The sequence below is a fragment of the Gracilinanus agilis genome, chromosome 1 (genome assembly GCF_016433145.1).
Source record: "Gracilinanus agilis isolate LMUSP501 chromosome 1, AgileGrace, whole genome shotgun sequence".
In the NCBI taxonomy this organism is placed as follows: Eukaryota; Metazoa; Chordata; class Mammalia; order Didelphimorphia; family Didelphidae; genus Gracilinanus; species Gracilinanus agilis.
This window is the reverse complement of record NC_058130.1, coordinates 786,913,723-786,929,142: the sequence shown is the minus strand read 5'-3', so window position 1 is coordinate 786,929,142 and position 15,420 is coordinate 786,913,723. Positions and strand designations below refer to the sequence as shown.

The 15,420-nt window shown below is 34.5% G+C and overlaps 1 protein-coding gene across 1 annotated transcript in view; it reads right to left on the bottom strand.

Moving 5' to 3' along the window:
• Positions 1–7,555: 7,555 nt before the first annotated feature.
• The window catches only part of LOC123230466 (vomeronasal type-2 receptor 26-like), a 58,557-nt gene continuing 50,692 nt past the window's right edge, over positions 7,556–15,420 (bottom strand). The window contains exon 6 of the mRNA XM_044656618.1: positions 7,556–8,478. Coding sequence (XP_044512553.1) covers positions 7,556–8,478 — 923 coding nt within the window. The remainder of the gene's footprint in view (positions 8,479–15,420) is intronic.

Below are 15,420 nucleotides of genomic sequence, written 5' to 3'. Positions count from 1 at the left end.
TTCTGCTGCTCCTCCAAAGGGTATTTTTGGTTGGCCACCTGACCAACCCCTTGGTGGAAGCTGAGCTCCTGCTGTCACTGCCCCAGGTTTGGCCAGACATTGCTTGTGGGTCCTTGCCATTCCTGCTGTCTGTGAGCTATTGCAGTCTGCATCCAAATGCCAGAGGGTTCAAGAGTCATTTAAAAGTACCTTTGGATTTTTTTTGTAGAGGGTGAAGAATAAATCCCTCCCCCCCCCAAGTTGGTTTACAAGCCTGCACTTGCCACTTTTAAGCAGGGGAACACACCCACTCCTACCCCAGTTTGGCTAACCCAAATAGGCTTCCATGCTTTGCCTGTGGGAGAAGGAACTGAAGTAGCATATGGTCCCTGCTGTCATTTTAGCCAATCTACTAGGTATGAGGTGATACCTCAGAATTGTTTTAATTTGCATTTCTCTAATTATTAGAGATTTAGAACACTTTTTCATGTGCTTATTGATAGTTTTGATTTCTTTATCTGAAAATTGCCTATTTGTGTCCCTTACCCATTTATCTATTGGAGAATGGTTTTATTTTTTGTACAATTGATTTAGCTCCTTGTATATTTGAGTAATTAGACCTTTGTCTGAGTTTTTTGTTATTAAGATTTTTTTCCCAATTTGTTGCTTCCCTTCTAATTTTGGTAGCATTGGTTTTGTCTGTACAAAAACTTTTTAGTTTAATGTAGTCAAAATTATTTATTTTACATTTTTTGATTTTTTTCTAACTCTTGCTTGGTTTTAAAATCTTTCCTTTCCCAGAGATCTGACAAGAATACTATTCTGTGCTCACCTAATTTACTTATACTTTCCTTCTTTATATTCAAGTCATTTACCCATTCTGAGTTTATCTTGGTGTAGGGTGTGAGATGTTGATTGAGACCCAATTTCTCCCATATTTTTTTCCAATTTTCCTAGCAGTTTTTGTCAAATAGTGAGTTTTTGTCCCAAAATCTGGATTCTTTGAGTTTATCATAGGCCATCTTGCTGAGGTCCCTTACCCCTAGTCTATTCCACTGATCCTTCCTTCTGTCTCTTTGCCAATACCATATTGTTTTGATGACTACTGCTTCATAGTACAATTTAAGATCGGGTACTGCTAGGCCACCTTACTTCATATTTTTTCATTATTTCCCTTAATATTCTTGTTCTTTTGTTCTTCCAATTGAATTTTGTTATAGTTTTTTCTAATTCAGTAAAAAAGTTTTTTGGTAGTTTGATAGGTATAGCACTAAATAAGTAAATTAATGTGGGTAGGATGGTAATTTGTATTATGTTAGCTCATCCTACCCATGACCACTCAATGTTTTTCTAATTGTTTAGATTTAGTTTTAATTGTGTGGAAAGGGTTTCGTAGTTGTGTTCATATAATTTCTGTGTTTGTCTTGGCAGATAGATTCCTAAGTATTTTATATTGTCTAGGGTGATTTTGAATGGAATTTCTCTTTCTAACTATTCCTGCTGCGATGTGTTGGAAATATATAGAAATGCTGGTGATTTATGTGCATTTCCTTTGAGTTCTTTGTAACAAGAGGTAAGGGTCCATTTAGTAGCTGAAGTGAGTAGCATTATTTTATATCCCCACTTCCTCATTTATAAAAAGTAATGGATGAGACATATAAGAGTCTCATACCAGAGGACCTGGGAAGTTATTCCTAGGGTGTAGTGCCCCTGGATGGCTCCCAAGAGGGATCATTTCTCATGAAGTATAAGTAGCTTCTGGATGATTTTAACTCTTCACTTTAATCTACCTCCACCAGAATGATCTAGATTCTTGGTGATGTTTTAGACTCAAAAGGTTTTCATCAACAGTACAGAGGATTGTGTTTTTTGTGGGCTCCTCTGCCACATTTTGGAATTATGGCAGTAATAGACTTTGTTAAAAATATCGCATCCAAGGTTGAAAGATTTGCTATATCTGTAGAATTTGTGACAAGTATCCATGAGGTCATAAGTTTTTAAATGTCATACAGCAAGTGCCTATGTAGAGATTCATGTAGATGCCATATAATAATGTGTTTGTTTGCTATTGTCATTAAATGGGCTATTGTGAATTTTGGTACTTTCTTTGAATGTGCATTATTTGCTGTACTCCTGTTTTATAAAGATGTTACTTTGTGAAAATCATTTGCACTCACACAGTGGTTAATGGCCAAGTTTAAAAGGAAATGGATCTAATTTTTGGTGAGGAACTTTTGTATTCTACCTCTCCTTTGCTGAATCAGTGTGTCACTGATTGTAAGATAGATAGATAGATAGATAGATAGATAGATAGATAGATAGATAGATACATGTATATGCTTTTTTAATTTTTAAAAACATTTTTATTATTTTTCCTGGTATGTGCAATACAGTATTTGAGTTTTATTTTTTCTCTCCTTTTTTGTACTTGAAATACATGTTACCTTCATGAAAAGGTTTTTTTTAATTTTTCACTAGGTTAAGTTAAAAAATGTATATTAACTCTAATATTAATGCATACCCAAACAGCTTTAGACTATAGAAATAATGCCATTGATTGTTTAAAAATTATGGGACTTTGTTTAATGATTCTATCCAATTCCAGGAAAAAGAAGACTTGAACTTGTTTGGGTTTTGATGTTGCAGCTATTTTGACATATGTCAGAGGCAGGTTTTCCCTTAACCTTACCAAGCACTTCACTTTGGTTGCCATCTTGGCTCCAGTATCCCTTAGAGATAAGATAAAATCAGACCATGGAAATGCTATTTCTCATTTGCTGCTATAATCTATTCCATTTTATGTCTTTCATAATGTAGCTAATTTTCTGTCATCCTGGTTCGATTGGGTAAGTGCATAATTACATAAATCACTTTAATTGAGCCCTAATTCAAAGGGTAGTAGGCATATGAAGTCAATTCTAAAGACCCTTTATAAAATTATAATTTAAATTCTCAAGGCATTAACATCTTCAAGGTTGTACACAATTATCAGGATCGAATAAAAACCTAAGTCATGTAATCCTATAGTTGAGATAACAAATCCAGTATCCATAAGGCTTATGGGCTTTTTACAACTTAAAAAATGTTTAAGATGTTCATAAGTGGTACAGATAACAATTATATTAATACAGGTAAACTTAAAAAAATGAAACCTTAAAGAAATCAGGAAATACAATATAAGAAACAGATTACAAGCAATGCAGTCAAAACCCTTTTTTAGCAATTCTAATAGATTTGTACACTATTTAGTAGTTACAATAAAATCGTTGATAGAATTAATCTAGCAGCCAAAACTTCATTAGCTTAAAATGATTCAATGCAACAGAAAAGTCAACTTAATGGCAAAATTAAATCATAATACAAGAAACAGCAAAATACAATAAGATACAGAGACTTTTTTTAATCCCATGCTGTCTTGAGGTTTTTAAAATCCACCTCTGGTCCAATTCAAGTTCCTTCTAACTGAGCTCTGCACTGAGCACAATGTGGATGATTCCATAAGGGTTTTATAGTTCGAAGTCTTGGGCAAGCCTAGTGTGGTGAGGTGAATTCCTCCCATGAGTTTCAGGCAAGATAATAATAAGGAATAGTTTGAAATAGGCCATGCAGCCCACGCTTGCCATTCTACTTCCTGTTTGAAGAGTAAAAGCTAGGGCCCGCATGGAAGCCAACTGGGGTAGGGGCTAGAGAAAGCTGCAGGTTGGAGGTCACATGAGGAGGGCTTGTGGGGGTGGATGGTGGAAGGTAGCTAGAGCATATTATTTATCACTTGCTTATATGGGTATATGATTTCAGGATTTGGTTTTAAAAGATTACTCTATTACAAAAATGAATAATGTGAAAATGGTTATCGAATGATGATACATGTATAACCCAATGGAATTATTTGTCAGCACAGGGAGGTGAGAGGAAAGAGGGAAGGGAGAGAACATGAATCATGTAACCTTGGAAAAATATTTTAAAATAAATAAATATTTAAAAATAAAGCAAAATAAAAAAGCTAATTAGAGAGACATTTGGGAGATACCAAGCAAAATACTTATTTTTCTCTTCAGTCTCGGCTCTGATCCTTCCTATTATTTACTCAGAAATGGAAGACAATCTAACTTCTGGAGGAGGAGTCTTCCATGGAAAGTCACATGAAGAAAAGTACAAATGTGTTCACTGCAATTTTTTCTGAATTTCCTTCATCCTTGGATTCAAAGTTCTGACTAGATATGTCTTAGGTAATAAAAAACTGTAAAAGATAAAATATGAAATGATTGTTAAATAAAGATTCAAGCTTCTGATCATAATAAACATGGCCAAGACTCCTCAAATTGTCACTGAACACCAATATATAGAGACAGATTTTATTCATAAAAAAACCATTAACAATATTAAAACTAGAACACGTGGTTGAGTAATCTGACTGTTAATTGGAGGAAAGATTAGGGACTTCCAACTTTGGAGCATAAGAATAAACAGGCTTAATTGACTAAAATCACAAAAAAAGGAATCCTACTCTCCCCAAGTATCTGTATTCAATTTAAAAAATGGGAACAGAAATCATTTGAACAATTCAGAGCAAATATTCATAAAATATTTATGAGTAGATTCAAAAGTATAATTTCTTATTATTAGAATTTATTAATTGCCACAGACCCTTTTCCCCTCCCCCATCATAGAAGGCTGAAAACTAGCAGATGAACATGTTTACATAGATTATATCTTTCATATTTCATTCTCTAGAGATGACATTTAAAAAGTTACACTTCAAGTGTTAAATCTATAGCTATATATAATATTCTCTTGGTTTGACCCATTTTAATGTTCATTATTCAATGTAGTTCTTTCTACCTTTTTTTTAAATTAGCTGGCTTATTGTTTCTTATGGTTCAGTAGTATTCCATCACAGTCATATACATATGATTTATTTTTTTCTTCTTAAGTTGATGGTCATCCCCTCAATTTCCAGTTTTTTGCCACCACAAAGAGGGTTGCTATAAATATATTGAAATATATACCTTCCTTTCCTTTTTGCCTGATCTTTTTGGGAAACAGTCAAGTAATAATATGGCTAGGTCCTAGGGTAGGTACAATGTAACTCTCTGATTCCAAAGTGCTTTCCAAAATAGTTGGGTCAGTTCACAGCTCTACCAACAGTATATTAGTGTTTCCATTTTTTCCACATTCCCTCCAACATCTGTTATTTTGTACTATTGTCATTTTAGCCAATCTCATGGATATAAGAGAATACCTAAGAATTGTTTTGGTTTTTATTTCTTTAACCAGTAGTGATTCAGAACGCTTTTTTTTTATTTTACCTACATATGGCTTTTATTTCTTCAACTGATAATTGTTCCTATTTTTTATCCATTTATCAAGTGGGAAATGGTTCTTATTCTGATAAATTTGACAAGCTTCTATATATTTTGGATATGAGAAATCTATCTGAGAAGCTGTCTACAAATTTTTCTCCAGGTTCATGTTTTCCTTCTAATTTGGCAATATTTGTCAAAAATGTTTCAATTTACTATACTCAAAATAATATACTTTACATTTTATAATGCTTCCCATTTCTTGTTGACTCATAAATTCTTCTCTAAACCATAAATCTAATATGCAATATGATCCTTGTTCTTCTAATTTATTTATGATATGTATGTCCTTTTATGTCTAGATCATGTCACATTTTCATCTAATCTTAGTGAATTGGGTAAAATATTGGTCTATAGCTAGTTTGTGCTGAATTACATTCCAGTTGTTGCAACAATTTTTAATCAATCATTCATTTCCTATCTCAAAAACCTGTATCAAAGCTTTTTATCAAATATAGGGTTACTACAATCTCTTCCTATTTTTGTTTTTGTCTCTCTTCTCCCACAAATTTAGCTGTTTCTTAGACAATACCAGATAGTTTTTGATAATTACTCTTTTATAATACAATTCCAAATCTAGTACTTCTTAACCTCTTTCCTTTATACATTTTTCATTAATTATTTTTATTTTCTTGATCTGTTGTTCTTCAAAAAATTTGATTATTTTTTGGCAAATAAAATATTTTTGATAATTTAATTGGATGATATTAAATAGGAAAATTAATTTAGGTAGTATTGCCATTTTAATTTTATTTGCTTTCCCTGTTCATGAGTAATTAATATTTCTCCACATTTTTAGATCTGATTTTGTTTGTGTAAATAGTGTTTTATAATTATGTTTACTAAATTCTGGTTTTGTTTTTGCAGGTATACTTCTGGGTATTTTTCTCTTTCACTGGTTATTTTAAATAGAGTATCTCTTTCTATCTCTTCTTGCAGGCATTTAATAATGCATGAAAATGTTGATAATTTATGAGGGTTGACTTTATATCCTCCATCTTTACAAAAAATTTTGATAGTTTCAGTCATTTCACTGAATCACTGATATTTTCTACAAATACCATCATGTCCTCTTCAAACAGAGATAATTTTTATTGTCTCATTTCACATTCTGATTTCTTTTTCTTCTCTAATTGCTTTTGGTAATATTTTTAATACTGTGTTTAATAATATGGGTGATAATGGGCATCCTTGTTTCACTCCTGATCTTATTGGAAAGGCTTTAGGTTGTCACTACTGCAAATAATACTTGCTGGTGATTTTAGGTAGATGCTTGGTATCATTTTAAGGAAAAATCCACTCATAACTCTGCATTCCAATATTTTCATGAGAATGAATGTTGTATTTTGTCAAAGACTTTTTCTGAGACTACTGATATGCTCATATGGTTTTTATTATATTCAAATGTATAATTTTGGGAAAATCCTTGCATAAATCTTCAGATCTGACTTGATTTGTGTTCAAAACCATCTAGATCTTTAGTTAAGGGACTAAAAAATAGATAGAGATTGTCTAGGTTCCCAGGCATTAGGTTCTTCAAACAATGAAATAATTTTTTTTGCTATTCCCATAATTGGAAACAGTTTTCTCACAAAACAGAAATTGCACTAGACCCACAATTGAACAAAAAGGGAATTGACCAAACCTGAGAATTGAGACACAAGATGATATTCATGTAGTTCACTCAATTCCCAGAATTTCCTGTCATTGGATAAAAAATGATGATCAATAAAGATGCATTGAAGACAATTTAATAAAATGAGTCAAATTCTGCAGTTATGGAAAAGAAACAAAAGATCCCAGAATTCAACCATTAAGCTGTGGTTCATTCAGTTTGTGCAGTAATTTTTAAACATAACTGATACTTGGTAGGAGAGATAGGAAAGATTCATCATAACTCTTTTTCTCCCCTTCCCCTATTCCCCAAAGGGATAGCACTAAAAACTTGAAACATTCTGAAAATCTAGTATTTCCAGATTTTACCCTCTTCTCTAGAAGTAGTGTCTACCATAATTAGTAGCAACATCCTCAAAATCAAAAGTCATTGTATTCTGGGAAATTTTTATGAGTAGAACTTGATAAAAATAGCCAGAAAGAGTGTGATACATATTACGAAGGATTTGAAAAACATAAAAACTGACACACATGGCTATGTTAGATTAATGTGAGTTATTCCTTAAGCCTAATATTCACAGAACTGGAAGCATAAGTCCTTGCTACAGAAAAATCTTGCCTCTGGAATCTTGTTTATTTTGGATCTTTTCCAGGGTATTTCTGTCTGGTTTCAAGAGGATCACATAACACTTTGGAATAAAAATGCAGCCCAATAACCCAACACTGGAGGCCAAGATGGAGAAGATCTCCACCACCACCATGGCCTTCCCTTTGGTGCTATGATATGTGGGAAGAAAAGAGGCCCAGACACTGCAAAACACCAGCATGCTAAAAGTGATGAACTTGGCTTCATTGAAGGTGTCAGGAAGGTTTCTGGCCAGGAAAGCCACGGTAAAGCTTCCCAGAGCCAGAAAGCCCAAGTAGCCCAAGACACAGTAAAATATAAAGTCAGACCCTTCATTGCATCTAAGAATTATGTGGCCATATTCAGAGTGTGTGTCTGCCTCTGGAAAGGGAGGATAAGTAACCAACCAAAGAACACAGAAAATCACTTGAATTCCTGAACAGATGAGAACAACATAGATCGACACTCTAGGATGCATGAACATGCGGATCCTGCTCCCTGGCCTGATACCTTTGAAAGCCAGAACCACTATTATAGTTTTGGCTAAAATGGAGGAAACAGCCACTGTGAAGACAACTCCAAATACTGTTTGTCGAAGGAAACAGGTGGCAGCTGTAGGATGACCTAGGAAGAGCAGGGAGCAGAGGAAACAGAAGATAAGGGAAATGAGGAGCGTATAGCTGAGATTCCTGTTATTGGCTTTGACTATGGGAGTGTGTTGGAACTTCACAAAGACTCCCAGAACAAGAGCTGTCAGTAAAGATAAGGAGAAAGTCATGAAGACCAAAGTCATCCCCAAAGGTTCTTTCACATTCAGGAAGGTCACAACCTTGGGGAGGCAGCGATCTCTCTGCTTATTTGGGTATTCATCCTCTGGGCACTTCATACAATGCTCTGCATCTGTAGAAGACAAAAAAGGGTTCAACACTCAGTATATATATATTCCTGGAAATATCCTTATACTCAAATTAGGAAATAATCATGATAGCTGCAACAGTTCCTTCAGCCTCTATAGATGCAAAATCCCCTTTCCTCTTTTCTAAGAGACAATGTTGCTGGTAACTAACAAATACAGCAGCTAAGCTTAGGCCAACTTTTTTTCATTTCTAGGCCTCAACCTCAAAATCCTGACCTTGAAATATAGTTTATAATTTAATTTATCTCAGCCTCTCATTTTAATTTTGTGAATTTTAAATATGTTCTTAAATACTTTTTACTCAACTTCTGACCTTATTCTGATTGACTAGGCACCTGAAGAATTGTTAGCTGACAAAAAAATGGGAGACTTGAGTAGGAAGTGTAATCCACTGGAATCTCAAGCTGTATGACCTTATGAAAGTCACTTAGAATCTCTGGAATTCAATTTCCTCTTTGCCAAAAAGACAGTTATATTTAATTATTTCTAAGATCCCTTTCTACTCTAAAGATTCCAGGTCTTGAAAATTGACACTAATGATCATTTGAAGAAGATAATTATTCAGTTGTTTCAGTCATATCCAACTCTTTGAGACCCCATTTGGGATTTTCTTGGCAAAGACACTGGAGGAATTTGGCATTTCCTCCTCCAGCTCATTTTATAGATGAGGACCTGAGGTAAATTAAAGTTAAATAATTTGCCAAGATCACACAAATAGTAAATGTCTCAGAACAAATTTGAACCTAGGAAAATGATTCTTCCTTATACCAAGCCCAGTGCTCCATCCACAACACCACAATGAGCACCTACATAAATGGCTTCTGAATATAGTAGACACTGTATATTGACCTTGAAATAGTGATATCATTTTGGTACTCTTTGAGTTAAAAGGAAAATGACCAACTAACTTAGCTTGAAAAAAGCTAAGGCAAGGCAAAAAAAATTAATACCATTTGATGAAATGTGGGACCATTCAGTCTTCTTCCAATATCTGATGATATGTTGACTTTAAAAATTCTATTATGCAGAACTCTATTTACCCATTCTTGATGACTCCCCTTAAGTCCTCACTCTCATACATATGATTTTGTAATCCTGTGAAAGGCATTCAGCCTCTCAATGTCCTAGGAAAAGCTAAGAAAATAAGGTTCAGCTAAATCGATGACCTGCAGTGTTGGAGTCAATTTCATTAATTCCTTTCCTAATGCAAGAATTCACTTTACCTGTGAAATCACAGATCCAATTGTAGAGCTCAGATACATAACTTCATTTTTGATGTTGGTTAAAATGTTAAAAAGTAAAAGATCAATTGTTTTAGCATTCTCTAACAACTCTGATATTTCTGTGTCATATTCTAGATTTAAATTGTCATATGAGTTGAACAATAAAGTAGAGAGAAAGAATATTTGACTGTTAGTCTATGCATGGATATTAGTCTTTGGAAGGGCTATAGGAAACATTTTAGAGTCATGCCCCAAAAATTACACCTTCACTCTCATTAACAAATAATTGGAATGATTTAGTATAGTCTTGGATTCCCAATGCTGAAGCAGATAAAATGACTTCTTTAAGCTTATTTAAGGCTTGCAGATGTTCAGGCTTTAGTTTCAGAGGTTCAGGTTCTATATTCCTGGTTAAAATCTGTTAGACATTTTGTTATTTCACTATATCCAGGTATCCATTGTCTACAGAATCCAGTTGTTTCAAGAACAGCTCTGAGCTGCTTTTTAGTCTTTGGAGCACTCAGTTTCTAGATATCAGCTATTCTTTTCTGTGTTATACTTCTTGAACCCTCTGATAACACAAAACCTAGATATTGCACTCGATAAAAAAAACCCTTGTAATTTTGCCTTGGAGATTTTATGCCCATGCTTATATAATTCTATCAAAAGAATCTTGCTATCTCTTAGACACACCTTTGCATTTGGGGATGCAAGAATAATATCATCCCCAAAATGCACTAATTTACTTTCTTTGAATTTTATATTTTTTAGATTTCTATTTAGAATTTTTGAAAATTGGCTAGGTGAGTCTGTATAAGCCTGAGGAAGATGAGTCCAAGGCTATGAGTCTTTTCCCAGGTAAAAGCAAAGATCTTTTGAGAATCCTCATGAATGGGAATTGAGAAAAAAGCTGATCATAAATCTGACACAGTGAAATATCTTGCCTGACTTGAAATGGAAGAAATTATAGCAGCTGGGCTTGGTATAACAGGATGAGTTTTGATTACATAATCATTGACTGTTCTTAAATCCTGAATAAAATGATATACAGGCTTCCCATTCTCATCCAGTTTTGATTTTTTTAATTGGAAGAATAGGAGTATTAAATTCTGAGAAGCAAGGTATAATTATCCCCTGTTGGATTAGGGATTCTATGATTGGTCTCATACCCTCAATTGCTTCTTTAGTCGAGGGATATTGAGGTACACAAGGAAATTGTCCTTCCTTAGTCCTCACCCTGACTGTGGTAGCTGATTTCAATAAACTCACATCTGTGGACTATTTTGACCAAAAATCCTTAGAGATATCCTCAGATATTGGATAAATTGAACCTAAGTCACCTCTCTTCTTACTCAATCTAAGAACAGCAATGGAAATGCTTTCATAAATTCTTCTGGTGGATATAAAGAGATGTCACTAGTTTCAGTACAGTAGATTGTTGCCCTCAGTTACACAATAAATCTCTACCCAAGAGATTCATTGGACATTCTGACATACAAAGGAATGCATGCTCCATAGATAATGAACCTAAAGTAATCATTTTAGGTTGTAATTTTGCTACTCTCCATGATTTACTGGTAGCATCTATTACTTCCATTGTACCAACAGCTCTACAATTCTCTGAAAACCTTTGCGAAACTGATTTACTAGCTCCAGTGTCGACCAGAAGGTCATAGATCTGGTCTCCAATAGTTAAAGGCACATGTGGTTCTGTACAATTCAGCGGCTGGAATGTTTCCAACATCGGAGCTAACACAGTAACATCAGTACAAAGCTCAGTCATTTTCTCTTCATCCAAACTCACATCTGCTTGAATTGCGTGATATTCCCAGGATTTTACATCTTTAACGCCTTCATCTGATTTTACACTACTCCCATTGTTCCTTTTCACCTCTACCCTAGTATCATTATTCTCATTTACAATCACATTATCCTTATCCATTTTTCATCCTTTGTTATTCTCTATTATTTTACAATCATTAGAATTTTCAACTATTTCCATTCCACATCACAATTTTTCCTCACAAGCATTAACAGTAATTAAATTATCGTTTGTTTCAATCAAATTATTCATAAATTCATTATCTTTATCCTTATCACATTCAATTCCATTAATGTCCAATCCATTTTCCTTTGATTTTTCAAATACTTTAGAACTCAGAGTGTATCTTCATAATGAACATGCCCCTTTGTTCTGATCACCTTTCTATCCACTCACTATCTGGCTATATTTTGACCTTTCTCCTGATCTCACCCACTCCTGTATTTTATTCAAATACTGTGCTTAGGCTCTCTGACAACAAGCTTTTGGCATGTTAACATTATTTTGTCTCAGGTAATTATTTCCATTATTCCAACCATTATTCTGTCTGTAACCATTATTGTTATATCTATTATATCCATTATTTTTATTTCTATTGATTTGTCTAGGAAACTATCCTCTGTATCTACAATCCCATACAAAAATGTAAAATTTTATTACATAAATAGCACCTTTGGAGCCTTGATCTTCTTTCACTTGGAACATATTGCCCCCTTGGTTGGACTGACCTAAGAGCAGCAATAGCTTTGACTTCTTTTATTTCACTATCCTTAGCCCTATTATTTGCTTCTCTTGCTTCTTAATATTTTCAATTACTGTATCTTTATCATCACTAATTTTGTCTTTATCAATTGCATATATTTATGTTGCCTTTTTCTTTAGTACCTCTAAGGACATCAGTTCCGAGTCTGAACAATATTCTTTGAAAAACTTCCTCACTGCTGAGCATGCATTATTTAAAAACAACCTCTTGATGTGAGCAGTGGTCTCATCTGCCAACACATCTAAGCCTAGCTGTAACTTATCATCTTCAGAAATTCTATCCAGAAAATCTGCAGGAGTTTCATCAGGATTCTGTCTTACTTTTTTGAATTTTGACCATGCATTGGAACAACAGAATTGTCTCTCCATGACCTCTAAGATAGACTTTCTGGACTGTTTAAGCATCCTATAATTGTGTACAGAATTTAAATCAAGTTCTTTGTAGTGTTCCTGCCATGGGGTCAATGGTGGACTATTCTTAGTTTCCTCAATGAACTCATTCCTCTCCCTTTTCATAAGCAATTCCTCCATCAAAAGATAAAAATCCGCATAGTCTGGATCGAACATTTTTATTTCACTCTGAAATTCCTATATTACTTTGGCTGGTTCATCAAAGAAACGAGAGCTTCTATGTTTAATAGCATCCAGGCCTGCAGAGGAGAATTGTTTATGGGACTTTAGGTTTAAAATCCCATCTGGAGAAACACAAGAAATATCCCTGAGAGGAAACAAATTCACTGGGTTCTTATTCAGTTCTGCAGCCTCTCTTTCCAATATCATTTGTCCCTTAGCCTTTCCTTCTTTACCATCCTTAACCATCATATCATCCCTTATGCCATAGCCAGAATAATTATTAGGTACCATGCCATCTTTAAAACACTGCTCCATTCCCAGCTGTGTGACCCTGGGCAAGTCACTTGACCCCCATTGCCTACCCTTACCACTCTTCCACCTATAAGTCAATACACAGAAGTTAAGGGTTTAAAATAAAAAAAATTTTTAAATAATAAAAAAAATAAAACACTGCTCCATAACATCAAGCATAGCTTGCATTTGTATTAACATTTGTTTAAGCTCTGAATCCCTGCACATCCATTTAAACATAGCCTTTAATTTCCACACAGTTCCAAAAACACCCATCTACAGGTGTAAAAAATCAGAAAACATAAACCCAACAGAGGCAAATAGGCACAAATCATTTAAATAGTTGTCTCCATTACAGGTTTCATACACCCATAGCTTAACAACATGTAGCATAAATTGGGAAACACTTTGAAGATACAATATGGAACATATGTTAAACAATAATAAATAAACAGTAAAATTGTGTTTACCATATCCCCTGCCATGATGTTATATTGTTGTACAATTGTATAATACAATATGGGATATGTATTACTAGTAGCCACTTTGATTAAAAACAAATCACAAACAAAAAATTTTCACTTAGCACATCTGCTTCTCATCCCTTTAATTGTCTCATCTCTTTAAATGGGTTTTAAATCTGTCCTTTTAAATTTTAAAATCCCCCAGGTGTCAATCACCCTTAGAAATGTCACTTCAGCACCTTGGGCAGCAACCTACCCAATTCTGAGGGAACTGGAACTTTGCAATGTACTGCTACTGTGTGACAGCTTGGATAGAATTCCATCAGCAGCTCCCAAATGTCACCCTTGTTTTATAACTCACAGCCCTCACTTAACTGTTAATCTTGCCCAAACCTGTCTAGCTTGCCAAATGAAATAAAAAATAAATGGCATAGGCATAGTAGGTAAGGGTTAGTTGTTTTTCTAGATTCTTGATGGTAAAGTCCTTTGGGGCAGTAATCAGAAGTTATTAGGTTGGAAAGGATTTCAGAGAGAAACTGACAAGTTACCACTCTATATAAATTAGGGTTTATGGTATTATAACTAATTCCTCCCGCCAAAGTCCTACAGATATATGTTACTACACTAAAATCTCTACCTAAAGATCCCAGCTTCCTGGCCTAACCATAATTCCCCCCTTTGCAGGTATTCAGAGTAAGAGAAGCTGGAAGGTATACAGGTCTACTGGGTCAAAGGGAGATATCTTCACAAACAGCTGTCCTCTGTGCCTGGCAGGAGCCCAGTAGAAAATCACAGCAGCAGGTAATAGATCCAATAAGAAGGTGAGTAAGGATTTTACTCACACAGTCCACCCATGGAGTTAAACCAAATTCAACCTCTTCCCCAAAAGGTAACAGGCTTGACGAATAAGTCCACAAACACAGGCAGAATCTTCCTCCAAAGAGAGAGCCAAAGTACAGTCAACTGTCCCAACAGAGTCAGTGTCTCCAGAGTTCTGGAATTCTCACTCTGCCTCTGCTTTGCACTTCCTGCTTCTTTTCTATTATTTCCTTAGAATAGTTTCATGTAAAAAAAAAGCATGGTGGAAAAGGATTTCTGAAAAACCTGCTATGATTCAGCACTGGTTCAATTAGAAGCAGAATTTCTTCTAAATGTAGATTTATATGTTAGGACAAATAGTGAAATTTATAAATCATTTTCCATTACACCCATGGGAATTAGGATCTTCCCTGTCCATCCACATCCTCAGCCAGAATTATACATGACATCCAAAGTCAGTCATTGAAATATTCATCTCCTTAACTCATTTTTTCATCATCAGTCTTGTTTACTTGATTACTTTCCATGCTCTTTCCCTTCTCACAATTTCTTCAACACTCAAAATTCAAATGCATCTATGGGTCCACTGATTTTGGTTTTCTTTCCTTTCTGGAAAATCAGAATTGATCTCTGACTTCCCAATCTGTAACACTCTTGTCCTTGGTGTCCCACATGTTTGGGAGACTACTGCAGGACTGCTAAAATTATGAAAAATTTCCTCACTAATTCCTAATGTGAACCTATCAAGGAAGCAATATGACTGGCCACTTCTCTTCCTTGACACTCACATTATAACAATTTCATCTATTACTATCCTTCATTATTTATTGTTATACATCTGGTATGCATACTCTTCTTTTAATGACCTCTTTTATTACATGATAAAAACAAATCTCTTCACACCCACTATGTGCTTCTCAATTGCTTTTGGAGTCATTTTCCTTTTCAGTTCTTTGGAAAATCTTACTGCAT